The following is a 23,766-nucleotide window of genomic DNA, read 5'->3' as shown; positions in this document are numbered from 1 at the left end:
GTTAATTGGGAAATTAACTCAAATGGGGAAGTTTCAAAAGTTGTGTTGAATCAATACCTCAATATGCTCCATTGCTTTCTTCCACACAGACTGCTTCTCCTCGGCACTGTGGCCGGGAATGGATAAGATGTTGTGAATGTAATTAAAGACTTCTTCCTGAACAACACAAGATGATATAATTTATTCATTAATTCACTCAAGTAATATTTTGTCACTATTATCTGTATTAGTCCTGGTAAATATTTATTATTTGGAGACGGAAAACCATTTAATATAGATATTTAACTGATGGAAAACTGACACTAAAGAGGAAGAGTAATTAAAGTCTAGGATAGACTCCTGGAAGTTACAGATCTGTTCCAATTCATTTTGGTCTCGATTTATTAACTTTTTCAATTAACTACTTGGAGAATATAATATTTTTGCTTCCAGTGATCCCTGTTTATATCGCTAATTTCATCTCAAAACATTCTTGCACTGGGCAAGGTGGCACACACCTGTAATCTCAGTGGCTGGGGAGGCTGAGGAAGGAGTTCAAACCCAGACTCAGCAAAAGCAAGGTGCAAAGCAACTCAGTAAGACCCTGTCTCTAAAGAAAATACAAAATAGGGTTGGGGATGTGGCTCAGTGGTTGAGTACCCCTGAGTTCAATCCCCAGTACCGGCCCCCGCCTCCTGGCAAAAAAACCTTCTTGCTCTTGTCTAGTATGCTCCACCTATACTGATTTTCATTTCATCTATATGATCTCTATTCAGTTCCCTGAACATGTCTTTTCCCCTCATCCCAGGATCTTTCCATATATGGTTCCCTATCTTGGAACACTCTTCCTTTGGCTCTTTGCTTGACTGGCTTCTCAAATTCCAAAACTCACTTTATACGTCACTTTCTCTGAGATTACTTTTCTGGCTTCTTTATATAAGTCAGTTCCCCATTATCCTTCAAAGTGGTACCCAGTTTCTCTTCCCTAGCACCTATCATAATTTATAATTTTATACTTGGTTTTATTTGTTACCAGTCTCTATTACTAAATTTTTAAATTCGAAAATTGCAGGAACTCTCTCTCTTTTAATTATCAATATGGACTTGGCTTAAACCAGAGACTCAGTAAAAACTGGTGAATAAATGAAGAAAACCTTGGGTCAGCAAACATATGTCTAAGTATTTCTAATGAATAGTTATTTCTATGTGATAAAGGCAGGAGGACTGAGAAAAAAGAGCAAAGAAGTCTCTTAACTTACCTCTCTCAGTGGGTCACGCAAGTAGCAATCAATAATTTTGTCATATTGGTGTTCTCGCTCATACATAAATTCACAAATTTGATAGCTAGAATGTAAAAGGAAAAACTTCAGTGTACCATACAGGCAGGTGGTTATTAGCTTATTGCTATCTCATAGCATACATATTAATATTTTTTAAAATTAATAATGTGATTTATTGTTAAATAAAATTATACAGTTTGAGCACTCTTAATCTACAAGGCTTAAAGAGTTTTTGACATCACAGCATTTCAGATATTGGATTTTCATATTAGGAATGCCCAATAGGTAAGGCACATGCAAATATTTCAAATTCTAAAATGTAAAGCACTTCCTCTCCTAAGTGTTTCAGAGAAGGGATACTCAATTTTCATTAAATATATAAGGGAGATGAATATATAATATATTATATATTAATTATATATTAATATAATAATATTACATATAATAATAATATATAATATATAATAAGTTTAAGATGCTTCTGAATGCTATGTTTATAAGAAATTTCAAAGCTGGGTACAAAGAATGTTAAGAAAACAATATGTCACATAAGAATCAAAAAGTTAGCTATTAATAAATAATATGCAAAAATTTTATGTGAAGTCTCTGTTCAAAGTATGTCAAAACATTCAATGAACTACGCAAAGAAAAGTGTTAGCATATTGCATCTTATTTACTATGTTAAATTCTGCATTATTTTTATTCTATATAATTGTCAGAAAAATTTATAAAACACCATGAAATATTAAGTCTTAAAAATCTAAAATAATAAAACATTATAAGACTGCAGTTTTGCTTTCATATTAAAACAAATATAAAAAGCAAACATTTTAAATTTATCTCATAAATTCCTACAAATTTTACCAATTTCTAGAATTCAACTGAAGGCCGAAACTTTCATACTTAGGTTTTTGGTGGTGTTGTTATTTGTATAACCATTCTTAATTTAAAAAGCAGCAATGTATCAATTTTTGGTGGTGTTGTTATTTGTATAACCTTTCTTAATTAAAAAAGCAGCAATGCATCAATAAACTGGGCATCGAGTTAGATGAATATAACTTAATAGTTGTATGGAAAACTAATATATGGCTTCAAATCAACTTACAATTCAGCTTTTTCTGCCATACGGATGAGTCGACTCTCTTCAAATTGAACAATACCTCCAGCCTGCAGCAATTCTAAAAGAACCTGTACATTTAAAATAAATGCGTAAAAACATTTTGGAATTTATTTTTATTTACTAGCTTTATAAGGATCCATTTAACCATGCAGACCATAGCATTTTTTTCTTTTATACTCTTACTTGGTATTTTGGCTCACTTTCACATATGCATGGGATTACTGCCATTAAAATGTTGACCATACTGTATTTAAAATTCTTATAATAGATAGATAGCTCTGCTTTTCAAACATTGCCAGAATGTTACAATATTTGCAAATAAAGCCTTGTTAGAATACTGATTTGATCTCAAAGCTAAAAATGTCAGTATACATCTTTTTAAGAAGTGAGTTTTTGCTTGGCACTTTATTTTTTTATTTTTTGGCGGTGGGGGTGGGTGTTGGGCAGGTGTCAGTGTGGTACCAGGGATTGAACTCAGGGGCACTCGACCACTGAGCCACATCCCCAGCCCTATTTTGTATTTTATTTAGAGACAGAGTCTCGCTGAGTTGTTTAGCACCTAGCTTTTTGTTGAGTCTGGCTTTGAACTTGAGATTCTCCTGCCTCAACCCCATGAGCCGCTGGGATTACAGGTCATTGTGGCCGGCTATTGACAGTTTTATGTCTTATGGTTCTTTAAAATCTGTTGTCCAGGGCTGGGGATGTGGCTCAAGTAGTAGCATGTTCGCCTGGCATGCGCGGGGCGCTGGGTTCAATCCTCAACACCACATTAAAAAAAAAAAAAAAGATATTGTGTCCACTGAAAATTAAAAATAAATAAATAAGTAAGTAAAAAAAAATCTGTTGTCCACATAAAGTATCAATGTTTACATGCTAATTCTAAAAAACAAAACATTGTTTTTTTTTTCATAATAGCACTATGCAAAATATTCTAAATACAGAAATGACCTAAAGGTCCATCAAAGGTGAATGGATAAACAAAATGTGGTATATACATACAATGTGATATTATTTGGCTTTAAAAAAGGAAGAAAATTCTGACATATGGTGAAACATGGATAAACTCAAAGATATTTTAATAAGTGAAATAAGTTAAAAACAAAAGGACAAATACTGTATAACTGCACTTATGTAAGAAATCTAGAATAAGAATATCCAAAGTCAGAAAGTAGAAGGATGGCTGTCAGGGGATGGGGGATTAAGGAATGGGGAGTACCTGTTTAATGTAAATAGTTCAGTTTGGGAAGATGAAAAAGTTCTGGCAATGGATTGTGATGATGATAGTACAACAATGTGAATATACCTAATACCACTGGACTGTATGCTTAAAATGGTACATTTATGTTATGTATATTTTACAACAATAAAAAAATATTGCAGCTCATATAATTTTTACCATCCTAAGTAAATGAATAAAAAAAGGACTAGAATGTTGAGCAAGGTTCATCAATACTTTAAATAAACCTCAAAAAACAACTGAGGCATTACACAGTCATTAGAACAGTATGAGAAAGGTCTCTCTGGCATCTAAATTCAGGATCCAAAGTAACGTGACTATTCTCAGAACTTTAAGAAACTACCTAACAAAATTATTTTTTTAACAATAAATTTTTATTATTTTCAAATTAAATAAAAACTATCCAAATTGTACATTTTAGAACCCAAATTTAGTCCATTTGGAGCACATAATGTACTGTTATGTATAATAAATATGAAGTGAATTGTATCTGCTGTGCCAATTTGAAATACAATAATAAAAATGTCATTGGAGAAGTTCATCTTAGCAATACACTGAAACTGTTAAATTTTCAAGAATTTTGCAAGCTCATTATTAAAAAGAGCTGCTATGAAAAATCAAATTATATTAACAATTAAATAAATTAAAAACAAAGATAACTGATATTCAAAAGTCACCCATTCCTAAATGTTTTATTGTATTTTATATTATATACACTTGAGGTTATTTACATCGATTATAACTGCATCTGAATGGTAGAAATATTATAAATAAATGTGCTACTGTGCATCTTTTCAACTCCATGTTCAGTGACAACACTTTAGTAAATTCATTCAGCCACAGTGACAGTACTTAAACCATGGAAATCGGCAAATGCTACAAATCAGCAAAATGGTATTAAAATGTTATTTTTTTCTTTCCTGATACTGAAGATTGAACCCAAGGGTACTCTACCACTGAGCTACTCCCCAACCCTTTTTAAAATTTTTCATTTTGAGACAGGATCTCACCAAGTTGCCCAAACTGGTCTTGCACTTGCAATCTTCCTGCCTCAGCCTCCCCAGGTGCTGGGATTACAGACATGAACCTTCTTATCTGGCTAAATGTTCCATTTAATTTTTTTTTAATTGTAGATGGATACAACATCTTTATTTATTTGTTTTATGTGGTGCTGAGGATTGAATACAGTGCCTCACATGTGCTTTACCACTGAGTCCCAGCCCCAGCCCTAAACAATAAAATTTAAAAGGATAGGAAGGAAGGAAGGAAGGAAGGAAGGAAGGAAGGAAGGAAGGAAGGAAGGAAGGAAGGAAGGAAGGAGGGAAGGTTGGTTATATATATATGTGTGTGTGTGTGTGTGTGTGTCCCACAAAATCTAAAATATTTAATCTTTGGCTCTTTATGGAGAAAGTTTACAAATCCCTGGTTAAGAAAGTGATAAAAATATTAATAAGGCAATTAAACTTAAAAGGTGTGAATGTCTATAGGCACTGCATTGTGAATAAAACAAAATATTGAGGCATTATTTGTCCAATATTCAAAAATTTTTCTATTTCAGCAAGCACTTCACTGATGAGTGAGTAAAGTTCTGACATGCTTTCTGACTTCCATCTTGGTTATTTACATAAGTGAAAATATCAGCCAATATTCATTCATGTCAGAAGTATATTTGGAGAAGCAGTTGTTAAGCATTTATCAGCATACCAATGAAATATACTAAGAAATACTTCATAAACAAAATTTGATATATAACAAGAGAATGAGTGTTGGGTTAGAAGAAGTTCTGTTCTAATCTTAACTATGACCTTGAACAACTTACTTCAATGGTTTTTATGTTTCTAAAATGAGGCAAGGGGGAGAACTAGATAATCTCAAAGAGGACACCCAGTAATTAATTAATTAATTACTATGATAACATTCCAAGGTTTGGCATATATATATATATATATATATATATATATATATATATATATATATATATATATATATATATATTTGGCTTTTCTTTCTGTTTAGTTATTATATTAAATGTTTTTATCATTTTATTTAGATAATATCATGCATACCATGATCTACATTTGCTGCCAATAGAGAAAACAAGGACAAAATGAGGGGACCCTCAATATTATTAGTTCAATATAATTTATGAGGTAAACAACACCTTAGCAGCTGTTCTTTCTTAAGATAGTCTGCAGTAATCACTGGGACACAGCTGTGCAGACAAAGGGGTTACTGCCGTAATTTTATGCTCTTCATTTGAGTCTCAACTTGTGGGCTGTGCACTACAACTACAACAAGTCAGCACAACCCTCAAAATACTTAACTTTTTTAGTTTAGTTACCTGACAAAGTTTGGCTATCAACTTTATGTAGGCTGAGTCTCTTAGTGCTCAGCTTTACAATGCATGAGCTTTCAAAGAATTTTACTCCAAGAAAGGACCCTCAACAAAGTGGCATGAACAGAGGGAAGAGGTAATCAGTCGTTATCTCAGAGAGACTAATGGAGGGGAAGAAAGATTATAGTCCGCAGAATGATAAACCCTAAAGCATGGGAACATAAGGAACTCCCAAAATTTAGTGTGCCAACATAAAGAATCCTGTAGCCTTTTTGGTTCAGGGCCAGAGCAACCAGCAGTGTTTACTAGACTGATGATACTGGTGGAATGCAGAGGACAGCAGGTACAAACTATTGTTACACAAAGGCAAAAATGAAGTATTCTCTTTGGAGTCATGCTGTATGCAAGTCAGGCCCCTGTCTAGGTATTTAGTCTGATATAAGTTCCTTACACATGCACCCACACTATTTTCTGGTTGCCACTATCTTTAGTTTAGAGTTACAGTTTGGCACAAGTCCTTTCTCCCTTCTGTCTAGAGAGGCCTAACACAAAAGAGTTCTTTCTGGCTTACTCTGACTTTTTCCCCATCCTTTAGTAAAATAAATTCTAGGAGTTCAAACCTGCTGTCTTTCAGAGTGTCGGGAGTCATCATCAGGACTACAGAGGAATTCAAGCACCTGGCCAAAGAAAAGGTAATCTTTACTGAATATCAGCACTCATACCATAACACTGTCATAATGGAAACAGCAATAACTATCTTTTCAATATCAAAAATTTATTCACACTTGGCCATAACAAATATCACAATATGCAGGACCTTCCCAACCAACTGCCCAGTACATGAAAACATCAAAGTCAAGCATGCAAACCATTTCATATGTGCCAAATGCACATGTTTCTTTATTGTTCAGAAACACAGCTAGAAGGCAGTGTCAGCTGTACACCTTAAGTTCCTGGATTCCATAAATGGAGCAAGCATGGACCTTACGCTGGACACTTGGATTTAAATCCTAACCTTACCAATACATGACAATAGCATTACTATTAATATCACTAAGTATGACTGGGTGAGTTATTTAACCTCTCCAGGCATCATCTGTAAAATGAGGATAACTGCACCTATTTCAAAATCATTAGGAAGATTGAGTTAAACATGTACATTAAAAGCTTTGAACAGTGCCTGGTACTATGAAGGGCTCAGTAAAATGTTAGTCATTATGGGCTACTTTCTCCCACCAAAAGTGTTTTCTTTGTCACCTATGGATATGTAGGAGATATTTAAGGGAGATTAGAAGATACCTTCAGTAAGTAAGTAATACCTTTAGCTTTTCCATAAGTAATCTTTTCATTAACATAGTCTTACTACCAATAATGATGGGGTGACTTTTTTTTTCAGTTGAACCACTGAGCTACATCCCCCAGTCCTTTTTATTTTTCATTTTGAAAAATTTGCTTAGGACCTTGCTAAGTTGCTGGAAAACAGGTGTGTGGCACTATGCCCAGCTTGAAGAGGTAATTCTTAAATCAGAAATATCTTGAGCCAATATTTCTAGGTAATTTACAGCAAGAAAATAAATGAGAAAACAAAATCTCTAATAATCACACTCCCATAATACCAAGTGTTTAGGCAAAGTCTTATTACCTAGAACACATCATTAAGACAGACAGACAGACACACACACACACACACACACACACACACACACACACAGAATTTAGATCCAAAACCTTAACATACCTGTCCTTGATAAGACATTTATCTAATAATCTGTCATTTTAAGAAACAGGGCAATCCAGTATACTTTCTATGAACAGTAAACAGAGAAAAAATTCTGGTCCTCACTTTTAAGACACTTACCTGATCAAAGAGGGTTCTGTTCACAAACAAGGTATTGTCAGGTTTTGCAAGCTGTCGAGCAAGGAACGTAAAGAGACACCCTACTTGTGAGGGAGTAAAATCTGAATTCTCCACCATAACCTGGTGAGCCAAAGAAACCATTTATTCAATACACTATCTGGTTTGATACAAATAAAAATATACAATTAGAAGGGGGGAGCCTCATTACTAAAGACTCATGAAAAGATTCTTTAATTGACTGTGCAAAAATTAGTTCAATACCATTCAGAGAAGGAGCATAACTACTTGCATGCTCTGAAAGGAAAACATTTTAGTGATTTTGAGCATATATCTAGCACAATTTGAAAGAGAACTAAATTGTTAAAGAGGGGATATAAGAGTTCAAAGAAATATTAATCATGTTTCCCTCTGGAATTCTTATAGAATTCTAGTAAAGTTAAATTTAAATAACCCTATTAAAAATCTGTCTATCAACAAGAGATGAAGAGAGCTGCTTTAGGGTTTAAAATGAGATAACCATCCAGTGAAGGCACCCCAGAAAAAGAAGTCAGTTACAGCCGGCCTGCCTTGTTACTAGACAGTTCTTGAGCTGCTATTATGTACAACAGATATTTTACAACCACACAGAGTAACCAAATTCCAGTCAATACTTTGCTTTAATTCAGCCCTCATTTCCTGAATCCCCAGGGGCTCTGACAGGAGCTTTTAAGGGAATTATGAACTAGAAAAGAAGGCAAGATGGGTAAACACATTAAATAAAAGACATTATACAATTACACTATTATAAGGGCACAAACAATTTTACAGTGCAGAAAATTTAGTTGAATTGGCTTATGAAGGAATTTGAGAAGAAATGAGAAAAACAGCTTTTAAGCTAAGCAGAAAAGCCACACAGAACCTCTGGCAGGGGAAATGTCAGCAGAAAGAAGAGTGTGAGCAACAGCATGGACACAGTTTGTTCCGGAAACTGTAAAGTTCTATTATGATGCAGCAGCATGCCTGAAGGGAGAGGAAAAATCAGGCTAAGAAGACTTGTCACCCTAAGGAATCTGAATTTAGTCTACAGAAAATTAGAGAGCCATGCATAGAAGCTAGAGAGGAAAAAGTAAAAGAAAGGTAGTGGGTAATCTCATGAAAATCGAAGGGAGATCAGTAGAATAGAGGAAAGGGACCAGGACACAAGAAAAGGGAAATACCAGGAAATGGTATTGGTCAAATTATATTGTTCTGTTGTGTGTATATAAAGATGCAACAACAAATCCCACCTTTATGTACAACGATAATGCACCAATAGAAATACATGGATTATGTACAGCCATAAGAATGGGAATCCTAATCAGAATAAGTTATACTCTGTGTATGTATAATATGTCAAAATACACTCTACTGCCATGTATATCTAGAAAAAAACAAATAAAGAATACTTTTTTAAAAAATATGGGAAAAAAAGAAAACTGAAGAGCTACTAAATGTGTTTAGTCAGGAAAGTAGATTGTGATCAGTACTGTACTTAAGAAAGTATCTTGTTGGTAGTATACAGGAAAAATATCAGAAGGAAGAAAGAGAAGGCAGGGATACCAACACGCAAGTGACTACAAAGGTCCCACGGAGAGAAAAGGGGTTCTGAACTGGGGCAATGGCACCAAAATGGAACAAGGAACAGGTACAAAGCACTGCAGAGAGAGGAGACAGGACAGGATTCCTAAGTGTATCATTAAAGGAACAGTAAAAAAGGACAGATCTGAGCATTATTGACCAGTAGCATATGATGCCATTAATAAAGAGAGAATGCAGAAATTTGTGAGGGAAGATCTGTATTATTTTGGGCTAGCTGAATTCATGGGGGCAATTCTATCACAAATTAGGGTATAGTACCCTAGCACACCTGTTAAGAAGTTCCACACTCTCTCTTCTATCCTCCATTCAAAGTGAAGTGTAAGATTAATCTTATTATATAGCACTCCCCAGGGCCTGGCTCCTGATCTGCCTTTTCTGGCAGCATATCTGTCACTTTTACCTATCAATAGGTCTCAGCCCAGCAATCACCCCTTCTTCAACCGTATAACCATTATCAGAGTACAAGCACAGTTCAAGTTGTAAAATCCCTTTCTATCCATATCCATATGCACACATATACATTCCAGTCCAGAGTATTCAAAGAGCTTTCCACAGCTTTAAAGTCCTCAGCCATTAACCATCTCAGTGTGCAGGTCCCTTTTCTAGGACTATACTCTTGGGGCCCCACTGCTGCTTTTCTCTCCTGTTAGCCCTTTGCTTTTTAAGTGGAAGCCCCTAACTTGTCTGACCCTACAAACACCTTTTAAGATAACTGTTTCAACTCACAGCCAATTTCCTTGCCACTTCAGCAAGTCTCTATTGGTTATCATCTTACAAATTCCCCATTTTCTACCTTTGAAATAATTCAGAGACTGTACTTATAAAATTTCCTGGGAAATCTTGTAAGAAATCATGAATTAAGCATTTCCTCCCTCTGTGTCTGCAGCCATCACACTTAATGATGCCCATTTGCCTGTTCTCTGGTCACTGCCTGTACTCCTACTCTCATCGCCTCTCTCCAAAGTATGCTTTAACAAGTTAGTACAATTCCATTACCAGAATGAGAAAAATAATCTCCAAAGTTCACTCTTCACTGACCTGAGGCAAATATTATCAATATTAAGAGTGAGCCTGACCCCAAATCACTGGCTTCCTGACTTACCATGTGATCGTTCCCTCTTCTGCACACTCCCTCTGTCCCATCTACCATACCGTGACATAGCCAAGGGGGCCCTCACCATAGATGAAACAAATGGGGTCACCCAATCTTGAACTTTCAGCTTCCAAAACTGTGAGTTAAAAAAAAATCTCTTTTCTTTATAAAGTACCCAGACTGTCATTTTCTTATGAAATAAAAACATGGTCCAACAACTATTCTTCCCTCCCAACTTAGAAACAGAACTCCTAATTTTTAGATAAGCTTGTGGTTAACCAGAACACAAGACTACATATCTCAGTCTCTCTTAGCAGCTAAGGGCCATCTACCCTAATTCTGGACATTATGATGCAAGCAGAATTATAGTATACAACCTCTCAGAAGCTTCCTTTTTTTTTCTTTTAACTTTTTATTTGTTCTAATTAGTTATACATGACAGTAGAATGCATTTCGACATATATGTGATATAACTTTTCATTCTTCTGGTTGTAAATGATGTAGAGTTACACAGATCATGTAATCATATAGGCACATAGGGCAATAATGTCCGATTAATTCTACTATCATTCCTACCCCCAGGCCCCCTCTCCTCTGATGACTCCCTCCCCTCTGTATAATACAAAGTTCCTCTATCCCCCTCCCCCGACTACTGTGAATCAGCACCCACATATCAGATAAAACATTCAGCCTTTGGTTCAGAAGCTTCCTTAATGACAGGACACATTTCCTTCTGAATTTCTTTTTGTATCCAGGCTGGCTAGAATGTGGAGGTGATGGCTGGAACCTGAGCAGCCATTTTGAACCAAAAGACAGAAATCAGGTACTAAGTATAATAGTAAGACAGAAGGAAGATGAATCCCTGATTAAGTTTGCAAACCTATTCTACCAGATTAAATTGCCTACCTCCAAATTTATATGAGAAAAAAAATTTCCACGGATGATATCACAATTAAAATATGACCATTATGTGTTTTTTCTCAATCATAGCAGAACTTAAATCCAACTGACCTAACAGGAAGCCACAGAAGAATATTAGAGAAGGAGCAACATTAGGAATAGAGAGATCATTTAGAAAGGTCCCTGGGGAATCCAGGTGAAGTTTTCCCATACTAACCATCTAGATTAAACTGGAATTACCTGGGAATTTAGCAACACTATTCTCATATTCATCACTGCCTATCTTACAAGTTTAATAAATAGAGTTCAGATTAATCAACAGTTCAAAGAGATAATGTATATGCTATAAATGTGCTTTGAATATTATAAAAAACTAGTATAAATGTAATACACTGGTACATACATGCATAAATGATATACACAATTAGAGAACATTTTAATTCTGTCTCTTTTCCAAAATAATCTTAAAGTCATTAAGAGGAAGAAACCTACATTTTACAGCCAGATGAACAGAATAAAAACTCTAAGCTTCCAACAAAAAGCCTACAGGAAGTTGTGCAGATGGGAAAGACGGGAATCTGTCTCTGCATTTGTTCATTAGCAAGAATATGAATCTCAAAATAGCTTTTTACTGAATCTAGTAAAATTCATATTTTAATGGTCATCTCTATATTCCTCAAATCATTTTTTTAAAATATATTTTTAATTGTTAGTGGACCTTTATTTTATTTATTTATAAATGGTGCTGAGAATCGAACCCAGTACCTCACAAATGCTGGACAAATGCTCTAGCACTGAGCTACAACCCCAGCCCCCTAAAATAATTCTTAAGTGTCACCTATCGTCTCAGATTCACAGTAAAAATATGGCACCACCATAGCAATGAAATGATGCTGGAAGACACTGAACATTCTTCACATTATTTTCTCAAAGCACATGATCACATAACACAGAATTATGTGCACTTCTCAAGAGTAGTATTCTGTATCCCAGTATCCAGTTTGAAACAGAATATTAATGCTGAATATTCCATTTAGCTCTTGAGCACCAAGACACCATAATAAAATTATAAGACATGTTGCAACAAATAACTTCACTAAACAAGATTATTTTAGAACCTGATATAAAATGGTTCAATTCTCTTGTCTTATAAATATAAATACAAAGACATGTAATCATTGAATGCTTACTTTCAACAAAATATCCACAATGCGTTGTTGATATTCCACAGCTTGCTTGTCATTTTTAAAATCTTCAAAAGTCTAAAAAGGAGAAATGTTTAAAAGTAATTATTACTTGCAAATTTGAAAAGGAAACATATTAAATTCTTTGTGGATAAAATCCAAGTAAATTCTCAAATATGATAACCACTCTACATTTTCTTATACACCTTTAATGATAAGTTATTTTTAGGAACTCAAGTAAAAAGTTAGAGTGCTTAATATTTCTAAGACCTTAAAAAAAAAAAATCAGTCACTGGGGATGGGGATGTGGCTCAAGTGGTAGCGCGCTCGCCTGGCATGCGTGCGGCCCAGGTTCGATCCTCAGCACCACATACAAACAAAGATGTTGTGTCCGCCAAAAACTAAAAAATAAATATTAAAAAAAATTTCTCTCTCTCTCTCTTAAAAAATCAGTCACTAAGAAATATTTATATATTTCATATATATATATATATGTATATATATATGTATATGTATATATATGTGTATATGTATACGTAGTGGTTATCATACAACCAAGAAGTGTTTGAAAAAGTAACGCTATCCCAAAGAAGGCTATGAGTGTATAAAGAAAAGAAAGAACACTAATGGCAAGAGGAAATTTGGAAACAAAGGTCAGAACAGATGGATGAAATGCCACAGACTCAGACAACATTCAATCTGTTACTTAGAAACAACTGAAATGCTGCTTATTAATTGTCATGAAAAATAACTCCCATAATTTACATGACAATTTAGAAAAAATGGATATTCAAAGACAGATTATTATGGTAAAAATGTCTAAATGTTAAAATTTTTAACTCTACTTACAAAGATTAGATATCTTAATCTCAAATCATTGCCAAATAAAGTATTTTTTATTTTATATTCCTGCTTAAATGGACCAAATATATTTTAAATATAACATGTATCAAAGAAAATGACTACACCAGATTCTGTTTGGCAATATATGATAACAGGATGTCACATAAATACCTAGAACATACAGGATTTATACATGAAGGAACTGAAATTGTATCCATTATCCAATAGTTGAAATTAAAATGTGTCCTATATAAGAAATTGACAGAAAATTTCAAGATCTTTCTTATTGTTTTCACTTAGCACATTTGGGTCTGAGAAATGTTTAAATCCACCCAGCAATAAGTTACTGCTATTTTCTTGAATCAAGAACAACGGTCCATCCCAGCAGCTCAGGAGGCCAAGGCAGGAGGATTTGTGAGTTCAAAGCCAGCCTCAGCAACAGCAATGCACTAAGCAACTCAGTGAGACCATGTCTCTAAATAAAATACAAAATAGGGTTGGGGATGTGGCTCAATGGTCGAGTGCCCCTGAGTTCAATTCCAGGTACCAAAATAACAACAAAACAATGGACCATATATCATCCCAATAGATTACCTTTCCCCCAAAATGGAATTTCATAGCTATGAACTTTTAGGAGTACCTCAGAGTTCTATTCAAACCAAAATACTTGCTGGTCTTTAAATGGGCCCTGAATTGCCCCAGCTTCTTCAAAGTGCCATTGCTCTTATTAGCATGCCTTTTCTTTCATTCTCTTATCTGGCACACAAAAGGTGCTTTAAAAATGACTTTTGAATTCTCTAATTATTTATAGAGAAAAACAGAATATCTTTTAAAAAATTGGTTCTAATCAGTTATACATGACAGCAGAATGTTTTTTGAGACACTGTACACAGATGGAACACAATTTTTTACTTCTTTGGTTGTACATGAAATAGTGTCACACCATTGTGAAATCATATGTGTACCTAGGGTAAAGATGTCCATTGCATTCCACCATATTTCCTACCCGCCCCCCCCCCTTCTTTTTCAACTAGTCTGCTTTGCTGCCAGTTAGTTGAGAAATCCTGAAATGAGTTACCAAGGAGATTATAGGATATCTTAATCTGGAAAGCTCAATCAGAAGATATTTTTATGTTTTATGTGGGTTAAATATGACCCTGCTTTAAAAGTCAGGAAAATACAATAGAAAATTTCTCAGTTATATCTTTTGACTTTTGTGAATGCCACACACACACACACACACACACACACACACACACACACGTTTCTCTCATCCCAGTCTGCTGGGATGAGATGTCACTCTGTAGATACACAGGGTACAATCTGCTAATGTAAGTGCTATTCATCTAAAACACGAAAGCATGGAGCATTAACAAATGTATTTAAAAAACTACAGCAGTGACAGCAAGGAGAAAAGAATTTTCTTAGCCACTTTCCTTTTGGCAGCAAGTAGTCACTGTTCTGAAACAGATACTGAAAATCTGTTTCTATAAATATAATTAAGTGGTGACATACTACAGTGTGAATGTTATGATACACATAATGACATATTTTGGTGGTAGTTAACAACTGCCACCAAAATGGCACATCATTGCTAGAACATTATCATGCCACAAAGATGCTTCTAAATATTCAATGTTTGTTAGAGGAATAATAAGCAAAGATGTCTTAATGTAGAATTACAGTTGCTTAACCAAAGGTGGACTTAAAACCCTAGTTTAAACTAATCTGTGAATTTAGGCATAAAACCTTCTTTCTGGAGTCCCTTAAAATTTACTATGGGGTTTCTGGATGATAATGACAGCAAGCTAAATCCTAATCCAGGAGTCAACAAACATTCTCTATAAAGAGCCAGATAGTAAATATTTCAGTTAGTAAATATTTCAGATAGTAAATATTTCACCACTGTAATTCTAGTTCACCATGTCCGAATTCTGGAAGCCTTTGTATCTAACTATATAATTAGCCCTATCTTTTCACATCTTGGTTATCCATATTGCCATTGTCCAAATTTAAGCCACCATTATGTTTTATCTATATGACTCCAAAAATTTGCTACCAGATCTCATCTCCAGTCTTATTTCATTTCAATCCATTTTCCATATGCTATGGTCTAAATATTTGTCTCTACCCCCTCCAAATTCATACTGAAAATTGAATTACCAATGTGACAGTATTAGGGGGTGGAGCCTTTCAGAGGTGATTAGAACATGAGGGCAAAGCCCTCATGAATGGATTAAAAACCTTACAAAACAAGCTCCAGAGAGATCTTTTACCCATTTGCACCACATGAGAACACAGCAAGAAGGCCACACATGAAACAGAAAGAATCTGCCATCACCTTGACCTTTGAATTCCCAGCTTCCAAAACTGTAAGAAATAAATTTCTTTTTATTTAAACACCACTCAATCTATGGTGTTTTGTTATAGGCTCAAACTGACTAAGACAAAAGAGTCAGAGGGAATCTCTTTAAATCATGATATTCCTCTTCCTAAAAGGCTTCAACAGTGACATACTTTTGTAGAATAAAACCCAAATTTCTTACTATAGATTACAAGGCCAGTGTCTGCCTCTCTCTCTAGATTTCTTTCTGAACTTTTTCCTATATTTAAAGATGCAGACATGCTGAACTTTTTTCTACTTGAGTACTCATTGGTCTGTCTCATTTCCAGGCTTTTGAAAATATATTCTGACCTTCTGCCTAGAATATCTTTCTGTACTCTTCACTTAACTTCTACTTATCCTTGAGATTTGGTATGAGTATCATTTCATCCAAGAAATCTTCCTTAATTTTCTTTAGGTGCCCCTCCTAAGTGTTCCCAAAGCATTCTGCATTCCCCTAAGGCATATGTTACACTGTGCTATAATGTGTTACCTACAAGTCTGGATCCACTTCCTCCATGAGGGCAGGATTTACATCTTGTCAGTTAGGGATATATCCCTCCAGTTAGTATAATATCCCCTAACACAGAGAATATACTAGGCACTCAAATATTTTCCAAGCAAATAAGAGAAAGAGACTATTCTGCAGCCTTACTATATATGCCAATATCATAATTCAGACATTGACATAATACCAATTGTGCTTCAGTACTACCACAGCCTTTAAAAAATAAAAATTAGGGCTGGCGTTGTAGCTCAGTTGTAGAGTGCTTGCCTAACACAAATGAGGCATTGGGTTTGATCCCCAGCACCACATAAAAATAAATAAAAAAGTAAAAAAGGAATTATGTCCATTTGCAACTAAATATATTTTTTTAAAAATTTTTTTAAGTCATGCAAAATTCTTTGTTTTGTCTACCACTCTTCCCCAAACCCCCATCACTTCCTGTTTCTTTTTGCCTAAGTGTCAACTTATGTTCTCCTGTAGAGGTCTAAGGTCTAAACCAACTAGACCTAACCTCCAGTTCTGAGTTTCTTTTCCCTTCTTTTTATGAAACTAAAGTTATGGCTGCTGAAGTCAGATTTTCATATTAAACCAATTCAAGCTATGATATAATAACCTTCTGATGGGTACTTATCTTTTTAAAATAATTTAATAGTTTATTATTCAACTTTAAAAAGTAATATATGCTCACAGGGAAATCTGACCCATCTTACAAAGTTAATTACTATTTTTTTTCAACTGTACTTTCATTTATTTTCATCTTATTGTAGAAATCATATTATGGTAGATCTATAATGTACAGTAGAATAATAGGGGGAAAACATTTAAAGTCATTTTAGAAACTACAATGTGTTTGTTCATCCTAATAACATTCTTTTATATAATAATTTCTTAAGAGATTTCTCATTTTAAACCAATATTACTTTTTAGTTGATGAAAACAGGAGATTAGAGTTCATTATTGGCTGATGTGGAAATATCCTGCAGAGAAAAGATGCAGTGAGTTAAGACTGAAGTCATATTGAGGTTCTTGAGATTGAGCATAATTCAGAAAATAATCAGGAGTTCTTGGCCACATCTTGACTATAACTTTGATAGGATTATTAGTCAATGAACCCTGGGTGGTAGCCAATGGGAAATCATGCCAGGGAAAGTAGTTGCCAGAGGACCTAAGTTCTGTTCAATCTATACAAGTGGAGTAGGCTGCCACATTGTGAAGACTGAAAAGTTTGTTTGTTTGTTTGTTTTTAAAGGGAGAGAGTGGAGAGAGAGAGAAAGAGAGAGAGAGAGAGAGAGAGAGAGAGAATTTTTTTAAAAAAATATTTGTTTTTTAGTTTTTGGCGGACACATCTTTGTTAGTATGTGGTGCTGAGGATTGAACCCGGGCCACACGCATGCCAGGCGAGCACACTACCGCTTGAGCCACATCCCCAGTCCCTTGTTTGTTTTTTAAAGCTTTTGCTAAATAGACTATTAAGTAGTAAAATAAAAAATCCAAAGTAGCTCTCATAAACCAGATCCTCTGTGAAAATCAATATATTCTTCAAAAGTTATTTTTTATGTCTAAAACTGCTTTGCATGGGAATGTTAGCAAAAATGACCTAAAAGTGAGTTATCCAAAGAGGAAGTTGGAAAAGGATATTGAGTTTTGTCAGAAATAACTATGAAATGACCATAGGTGTATTGTTGACATGGAAAAAAAATCTGATAATGGCAAATCTCAGAATTTTAAAATTTAATTAAAGAAGAAAAGCTCAAGTTTTTTAGAGGGATACTAAGAATGCAGGTACTTGTAAGATGTCGTTATGATCTATATAGCAGTAGGGTATTCTTGATATATATACATACACACACACACACACATATATATATATACACATACATATATTTATAATTATATAATAGGGTGTTATTAATTAATGATACAGAACACGTTGAAGAACTTTTGTAGCCAGATGTTAATATTAATTATGAAAACATATGCTGATTATGAAAAAAATGCTTAGAGTATTAATAGAGAGCATATACTGACAAATAATTTACTTATGCAAATATAAGTGGAAATCATCTTAATCTAATCATCCCCAATTTGCTCTGTATTGCATTGTTAATGTTATAACTTTAGTTTGGCTTTTTTTATACATTTATTTTTTAGTTTTAGTTTATATATTTATTTTTTAGTTTTATATATTTATTTTGTAGTTTTAATTTATATATTTATTTTGTAGTTTTATTTCTATCTGTGCTAAGGATTGAACCCAGTGCCTCATGCATGTTAAGTGAGCACTCTACCACTGAGCCACAATCCAGCTCTAATGTTGTAACTTTAAACTCACCTTCCTATCATGATGAGAGCAGGGTACCAATATCTCTTCCAAGAAACTAAAAGATTTTATGAGAGCTTTAAAAAAAATGTGCAAAATTAAAATGAAGGAGAAAATTCCTTTTAGACCATTTAGATAAGTTAGATGTCATTATACTTGAAATCAGAGGTAAAATATATACTCAATTAAATTTAGCTCTGAACTTACTGGTCATAAAGACAGAAATGGAAATGATCTTACATAATTTCCACTGATTATTAGTTCTACAGATTTTCTTTTCTCACAATCCTTCTTTGAGTTACTCCATAAACTATAAAGAATAATCCATACTATATGACATTCTGTTATTACTTAAAAATTGGTACCAAAATCTATTGTATTCTGATTATCTTTCCTGTATTTGTACAAAATAGTATCAGCATACACTGAGAGTTTACATGGTAAGATGTAAGACTCCTCCCGAGTATTTTTTTTATTTCATCCCTGATTTCTTCTGCTATCCATTGGTCATGCAATAGTATATTATTTATTTCCAGATGTTAGAGTAGCTTCTATTTTTTATTTTATCATTGATTTCAGATTTCATTCCATTATGTTCTAATAGAATGCAAGGTATTATCCCTATTTTTTTGTATTTTCCAAGAGTTGCTTTGTGGTATAAGATAAGGTCTATTTTAAAGAAGGATCCATGTGTTGCTGAGAAAAGAGTATATTCAATCATTGATGGAAGAAATACTTTATATATGTCTGTTAAATCTAAATCATTGATTGTATTATTTAGTTCTATAATTTCTTTGTTCAGTTTTTGTTTGGAGGATCTATACAGTGGTGAAAGAGGTTTGTTAAAGTCACCCAGTATTATTGTGCTGTGGTCTATTTGATTCTTGAAATTCAGAAAGCTTTTTTTATATACGTAGAAGCTCCATTGTTTGGGGTATAAATAGTTACGATTGCTATGTCTTATTGATTCCTTTAAGCAGTATGAAATATCCATCTTTGTCCCCTCTGATTAACTTTAGCTTCAAGTCCACTTTACTGATATGAGGACAGAAACCCCTGCTTGTTTATGCAACCCATGTGAATGATATGCTTTTTCCCATCCTTTCACCTTCGGTCTGTAGATGTCTTTGCCTATGAGGTGACACTTTGGAGACAGCATATTGTTGGGTATTGTTTTATAATCCAATCTTCCAGTCTATGTAATTTGATTGATGAGTTTATATTCGAGGTTATTATTGAGATATGATTTGTATTCCCAGTTATCTTGGTGGAATTTGTATTAGTTTCTCCTTAGACTGATTATTCTTTTAGTATATAGTTCCTCTCTTTGCTGGTTTTCACTTTTCATTTCATCTCCATGGAATTTTTGCTGAAAATGTTCTATAGTACAGGCTTTCTAGTTGTGAATTCTTTTGTTTATTATGGAAGGCTTTTAGATCATCTTCAAATCAGACGCTTAATTTTGCTGGGTATAGAGTTCTTGGTTGGCATTCATTTTCCTTCACAGCGTGGAATATATTATTCCAAGACTTCCTAGCTTTGAAGATCTGGTTTGAGAAATCAGCTGAGATCCGAATTGGTTTTCCCCTAAATGTTATCTGAGATTTTTCTCTGGCAGCCTTTAAAATTCTATCTTTGGGCTCAGGTTGTAGCTCAGTGGCTGAGCGCTTGCCTCAAATGCATGAGGCACTGGGTTTAATCCTCAACACCACATACAAAAATAAATAAATAAATAAAACAAAGATATAAAATAAAATCCTACCTTCATTTGGTATGTTAGGTATTTTCATAATAATGTGCCTTGGTGTGAGTATATTGTCATTTTGTACATTCAGAGTCCTATAAGCCTCCTATATTGGATTTTCCATTACATTCTTTAAGTTTGGGAAGTTTTCTATTATCATTTCATTAAAAAGATTATGCATTCCTTTGGTATGTATCGCCATGCCTTCATCTATCCTGATAAATTTTAAACATAGTCTTTTCATGTTATCCTATATTTCTTGGAAGTTCTGTTCATGTTCTCTTAACATCTTCTCTCCATGGTCAACTTTATTTTCAGGATTATATATTTTGTCTTCATTCCTGAAGTTCTGTCTTCCAAGTGATTTAGTCTGTAGATAATGCTTTCCATTGAATTTTTAATTTGGTTTATTAATTCCTTCACTTCAAGGATTTCTGCCTGATTTCTTTTCAAAATCTCTATCTCTTTATTGAAGTGATCTTTCACCTCCTGAATTTTGTCTCTGATTTCCTTCCTTATACCATCCTTTACCTCATGGGTCAGTTTAACTATGTACCTTCTCTGACATTTCTTCTACCGTGGTGCCAGTGGATTCTATCATTGGCACATCTTGGTTTGTTTGGGATAATTTGTTCCCTTGTTTTTTAATGCTATTTGTGTATCTACCTATTTAGCAATGTGGATCTGAGGCAGTACAGTTTCTAACCTGTAGACTTATAGTGTCCCTGAAATTTTCCAGTACCTCGCCTTTAAGGGGGAGACAAATAATAACAGCAATCAATGCAAACAATATACAGCCTTACACCAAATAGCTCCTACTATAACATCTACAGTTTTGTTGCAATAAACAGAAATGATGTGTTCAGTTATTGTCTATAATAAAAACTGTAAGTTTGCAAAAGGGTTTACAATTTCAAACGGTGGACAAAGAGAAACAGGAGTAGTGTAGAATATGATGCTTATGAGAAATGAGGAGAGACAATAGAAGTAAAAAAATTATAGGAAGAGTGAAAGAGGGAATAATAGAGGTCGGCTGTTAGTAGGAAAAAAGAGAAAAAATCAAAGGAAAAAGAAAAATAAGAGAAAAAACATATATATAATAAAAATTTTTGAAAATAAAAACAATTAAAAATACAAAGATAAAAGTATAAATGCAAGAATACAAAGTGAAACTGCAATATACTATTCAGACATCCTAGTCCTCAATAAACTGATTCATGGAAAATAATTGGTTTCAAAAATGGTAGAAATGTGGGAGGAAAAAATAAAAAGAGAAAAAAGTCTCAATGAAAAATTGAACAATTGTTTCTATTGGAGTTCAAAAGTTTCTCAGCTTCCCTTCTCAGCAGCTAGGTGGGACTGTCTAGAGTCTGATGCTTGCTCCACCCTCAGGGTGGATGGGATAGCTAGGGTGAGATGGTTAATCCTGGAGGCAGAACTCCTCGAGTTAGGGTGTAAGCTCAGAACTCCTCGAGTTAGGGTGTAAGCTCATACAGCTTCTAAGGTATGCTCTTCACCAAATGACAATTGGTCTATAGATTTTAAGTCAGAGCACCTTCAGGACCTAGTAATTGCCAGTCCACGCTGGAAGACTGCATTCCAGGAATTTCCTTTGGATTCCACTCATGTGGTATAGGAGCCTGTTCTTAGTCCCCTACATTGCCTGAGGGCCCCCAATTTCTGGTCTCTGATTCAGTCTCCAAACTCAATCTCTCCAGCCCCTGTCCTTTTGAATTCCTGATCAGGTGCTTCTCTCCCAACTGGTCCTGAGGTCTGGGAGCAAGGACCTGCATGCCAGTCACAAAGATAAGTGCTGGACTGGGTGAGTCTGGCGGCTATGTGATGCATGGGGTGAGTTGAGGCCCTGCCATGTTGGGGCCCTGCTGTTTTGTGTCGGGTGGATCAAAGACAGGCACTGAGACCCAAGAGTCAGCAGTGAAGCTACAAGGAATGGGCTGGATTGGGAGCCAGGGAGGGGACTGGGAGACTGGAGACTAGGGACTGGGAAGCTGGGGGGCCAGGTTGGGTGCCAGATTGATGCCAGATTAATTCCAGACCTGGTGGGACCAGGAGACTGGTCTGAGTAGGGAGTTAAGGGACCAGGCTGGTGCCAGGACAAGCAAGTTCTGGCCCAAGTGGGCCCCTAGGAACCTGGTGGGTGTCAGACCAGCTGTCCGGGCAGGCTGAGAGCAAAATACCCTCACACCCTCTTCCAACCTTCCAATTTTGATCCACTATAGTCAGTCCTGTCAGTCCTTGCAAGCCTCAGACTCAAGGAGCTAAGGAGAGCCCAGCTTTATCCTGCCTCTTTAACCTGTGTTCCCCTGGGCGAAATACTCCCAGTGTTTGACTTTCCACAGGATGGCAGGGATCAGACAGACCCATACCAACCTAGTTACAAATTCACGGATCTGGGTTTCCGGTTTCCAAAGGCTCTGCCACACTGCACTCCCCAGTTAATCACTATTAACATTTAAGTATGCTTCCTTTTTGTCTTGTTTTTTTTTTTCCTCCAGATACTGGGTAAATGTGAGTGTGTTCCACATTATTGTGAGCCAGATGTTTTCACTAAACACTATAAATAAATGCACTTTCCATCTTACCAAAAGCTTTTTTAAAAAACAATTACAATACTATTAAATGGGATGATTCATCATGTTTTATATAATTATTCCCCTAGAGACATTTTCACAGAAAACCTAGCTCATCCAAATTCATCTCTAATTAAACAGGTACAAGGGTGTTTTACAGCAGGAAGCCTCCATGTTCAATTTCAACTCCAGTTATTTTCCACTGTCAACATCACCACATTTCTTCAGAGCCCTTGTTCATACAGTTTGATGGGTGCCACAGAGATGCACTACATTAGTCTTGTTTGTTTTAACTTTTGATGAATGTGTTTTAGATGATATGTTGTTGGTTATCTTTGTTTTGTTTTTGGTGCTGGGGAGCTGGGGATCAAACCCAGGACCTTATGCATACTAGGCAAGCATTCTACCACTAAGTTTTACCCCCGGCCCATGAGTGTGCTTTAGAGACAGACACAGCGATAGAAGAGGAGAGGTAGGGCTCTAAGTAACTAGAGAGGACATAAGGGTGGCACAACAATAACAAACATCTGAAACACTGCCCAGGGCATAAAAATTACACTCACATAAAGATTTTAATTTTTCTTTCTCTCTATTAAAAAAATTATCACCTTGATGCCTTTGACAACAACTTAAAATCAAACTGTTTCTTACCAGTGCCAATACATTTAGAAATTCTCTTGTGTCAAAATGTAGCAAAGTCCTAACATAAGGATAGATTTCTTCCTCAGGGGATGCTTCTGCTGAATGTAGGCGAATCAGAAATTCGAAAACCTA

The 23,766-nt window shown here is 35.0% G+C and overlaps 1 protein-coding gene across 1 annotated transcript in view; it reads right to left on the bottom strand.

The window, feature by feature from the left end:
- Vps8 (VPS8 subunit of CORVET complex) overlaps window positions 1-23,766 on the bottom strand; it is a 252,940-nt gene that overhangs the window by 118,161 nt on the left and 111,013 nt on the right. The window contains exons 27-33 of the mRNA XM_027951524.2: window positions 23,644-23,763; window positions 12,610-12,681; window positions 7,810-7,929; window positions 6,572-6,628; window positions 2,365-2,447; window positions 1,239-1,323; window positions 58-156 (exon numbers count right to left, since the gene is read on the bottom strand). Coding sequence (XP_027807325.1) covers window positions 58-156; window positions 1,239-1,323; window positions 2,365-2,447; window positions 6,572-6,628; window positions 7,810-7,929; window positions 12,610-12,681; window positions 23,644-23,763 — 636 coding nt within the window. The remainder of the gene's footprint in view (window positions 1-57; window positions 157-1,238; window positions 1,324-2,364; window positions 2,448-6,571; window positions 6,629-7,809; window positions 7,930-12,609; window positions 12,682-23,643; window positions 23,764-23,766) is intronic.

Source organism: Marmota flaviventris, chromosome 8 (assembly GCF_047511675.1).
Source record: "Marmota flaviventris isolate mMarFla1 chromosome 8, mMarFla1.hap1, whole genome shotgun sequence".
Lineage (NCBI taxonomy): Eukaryota > Metazoa > Chordata > Mammalia > Rodentia > Sciuridae > Marmota > Marmota flaviventris.
This window is presented reverse-complemented; position numbering and strand designations above follow the sequence as displayed.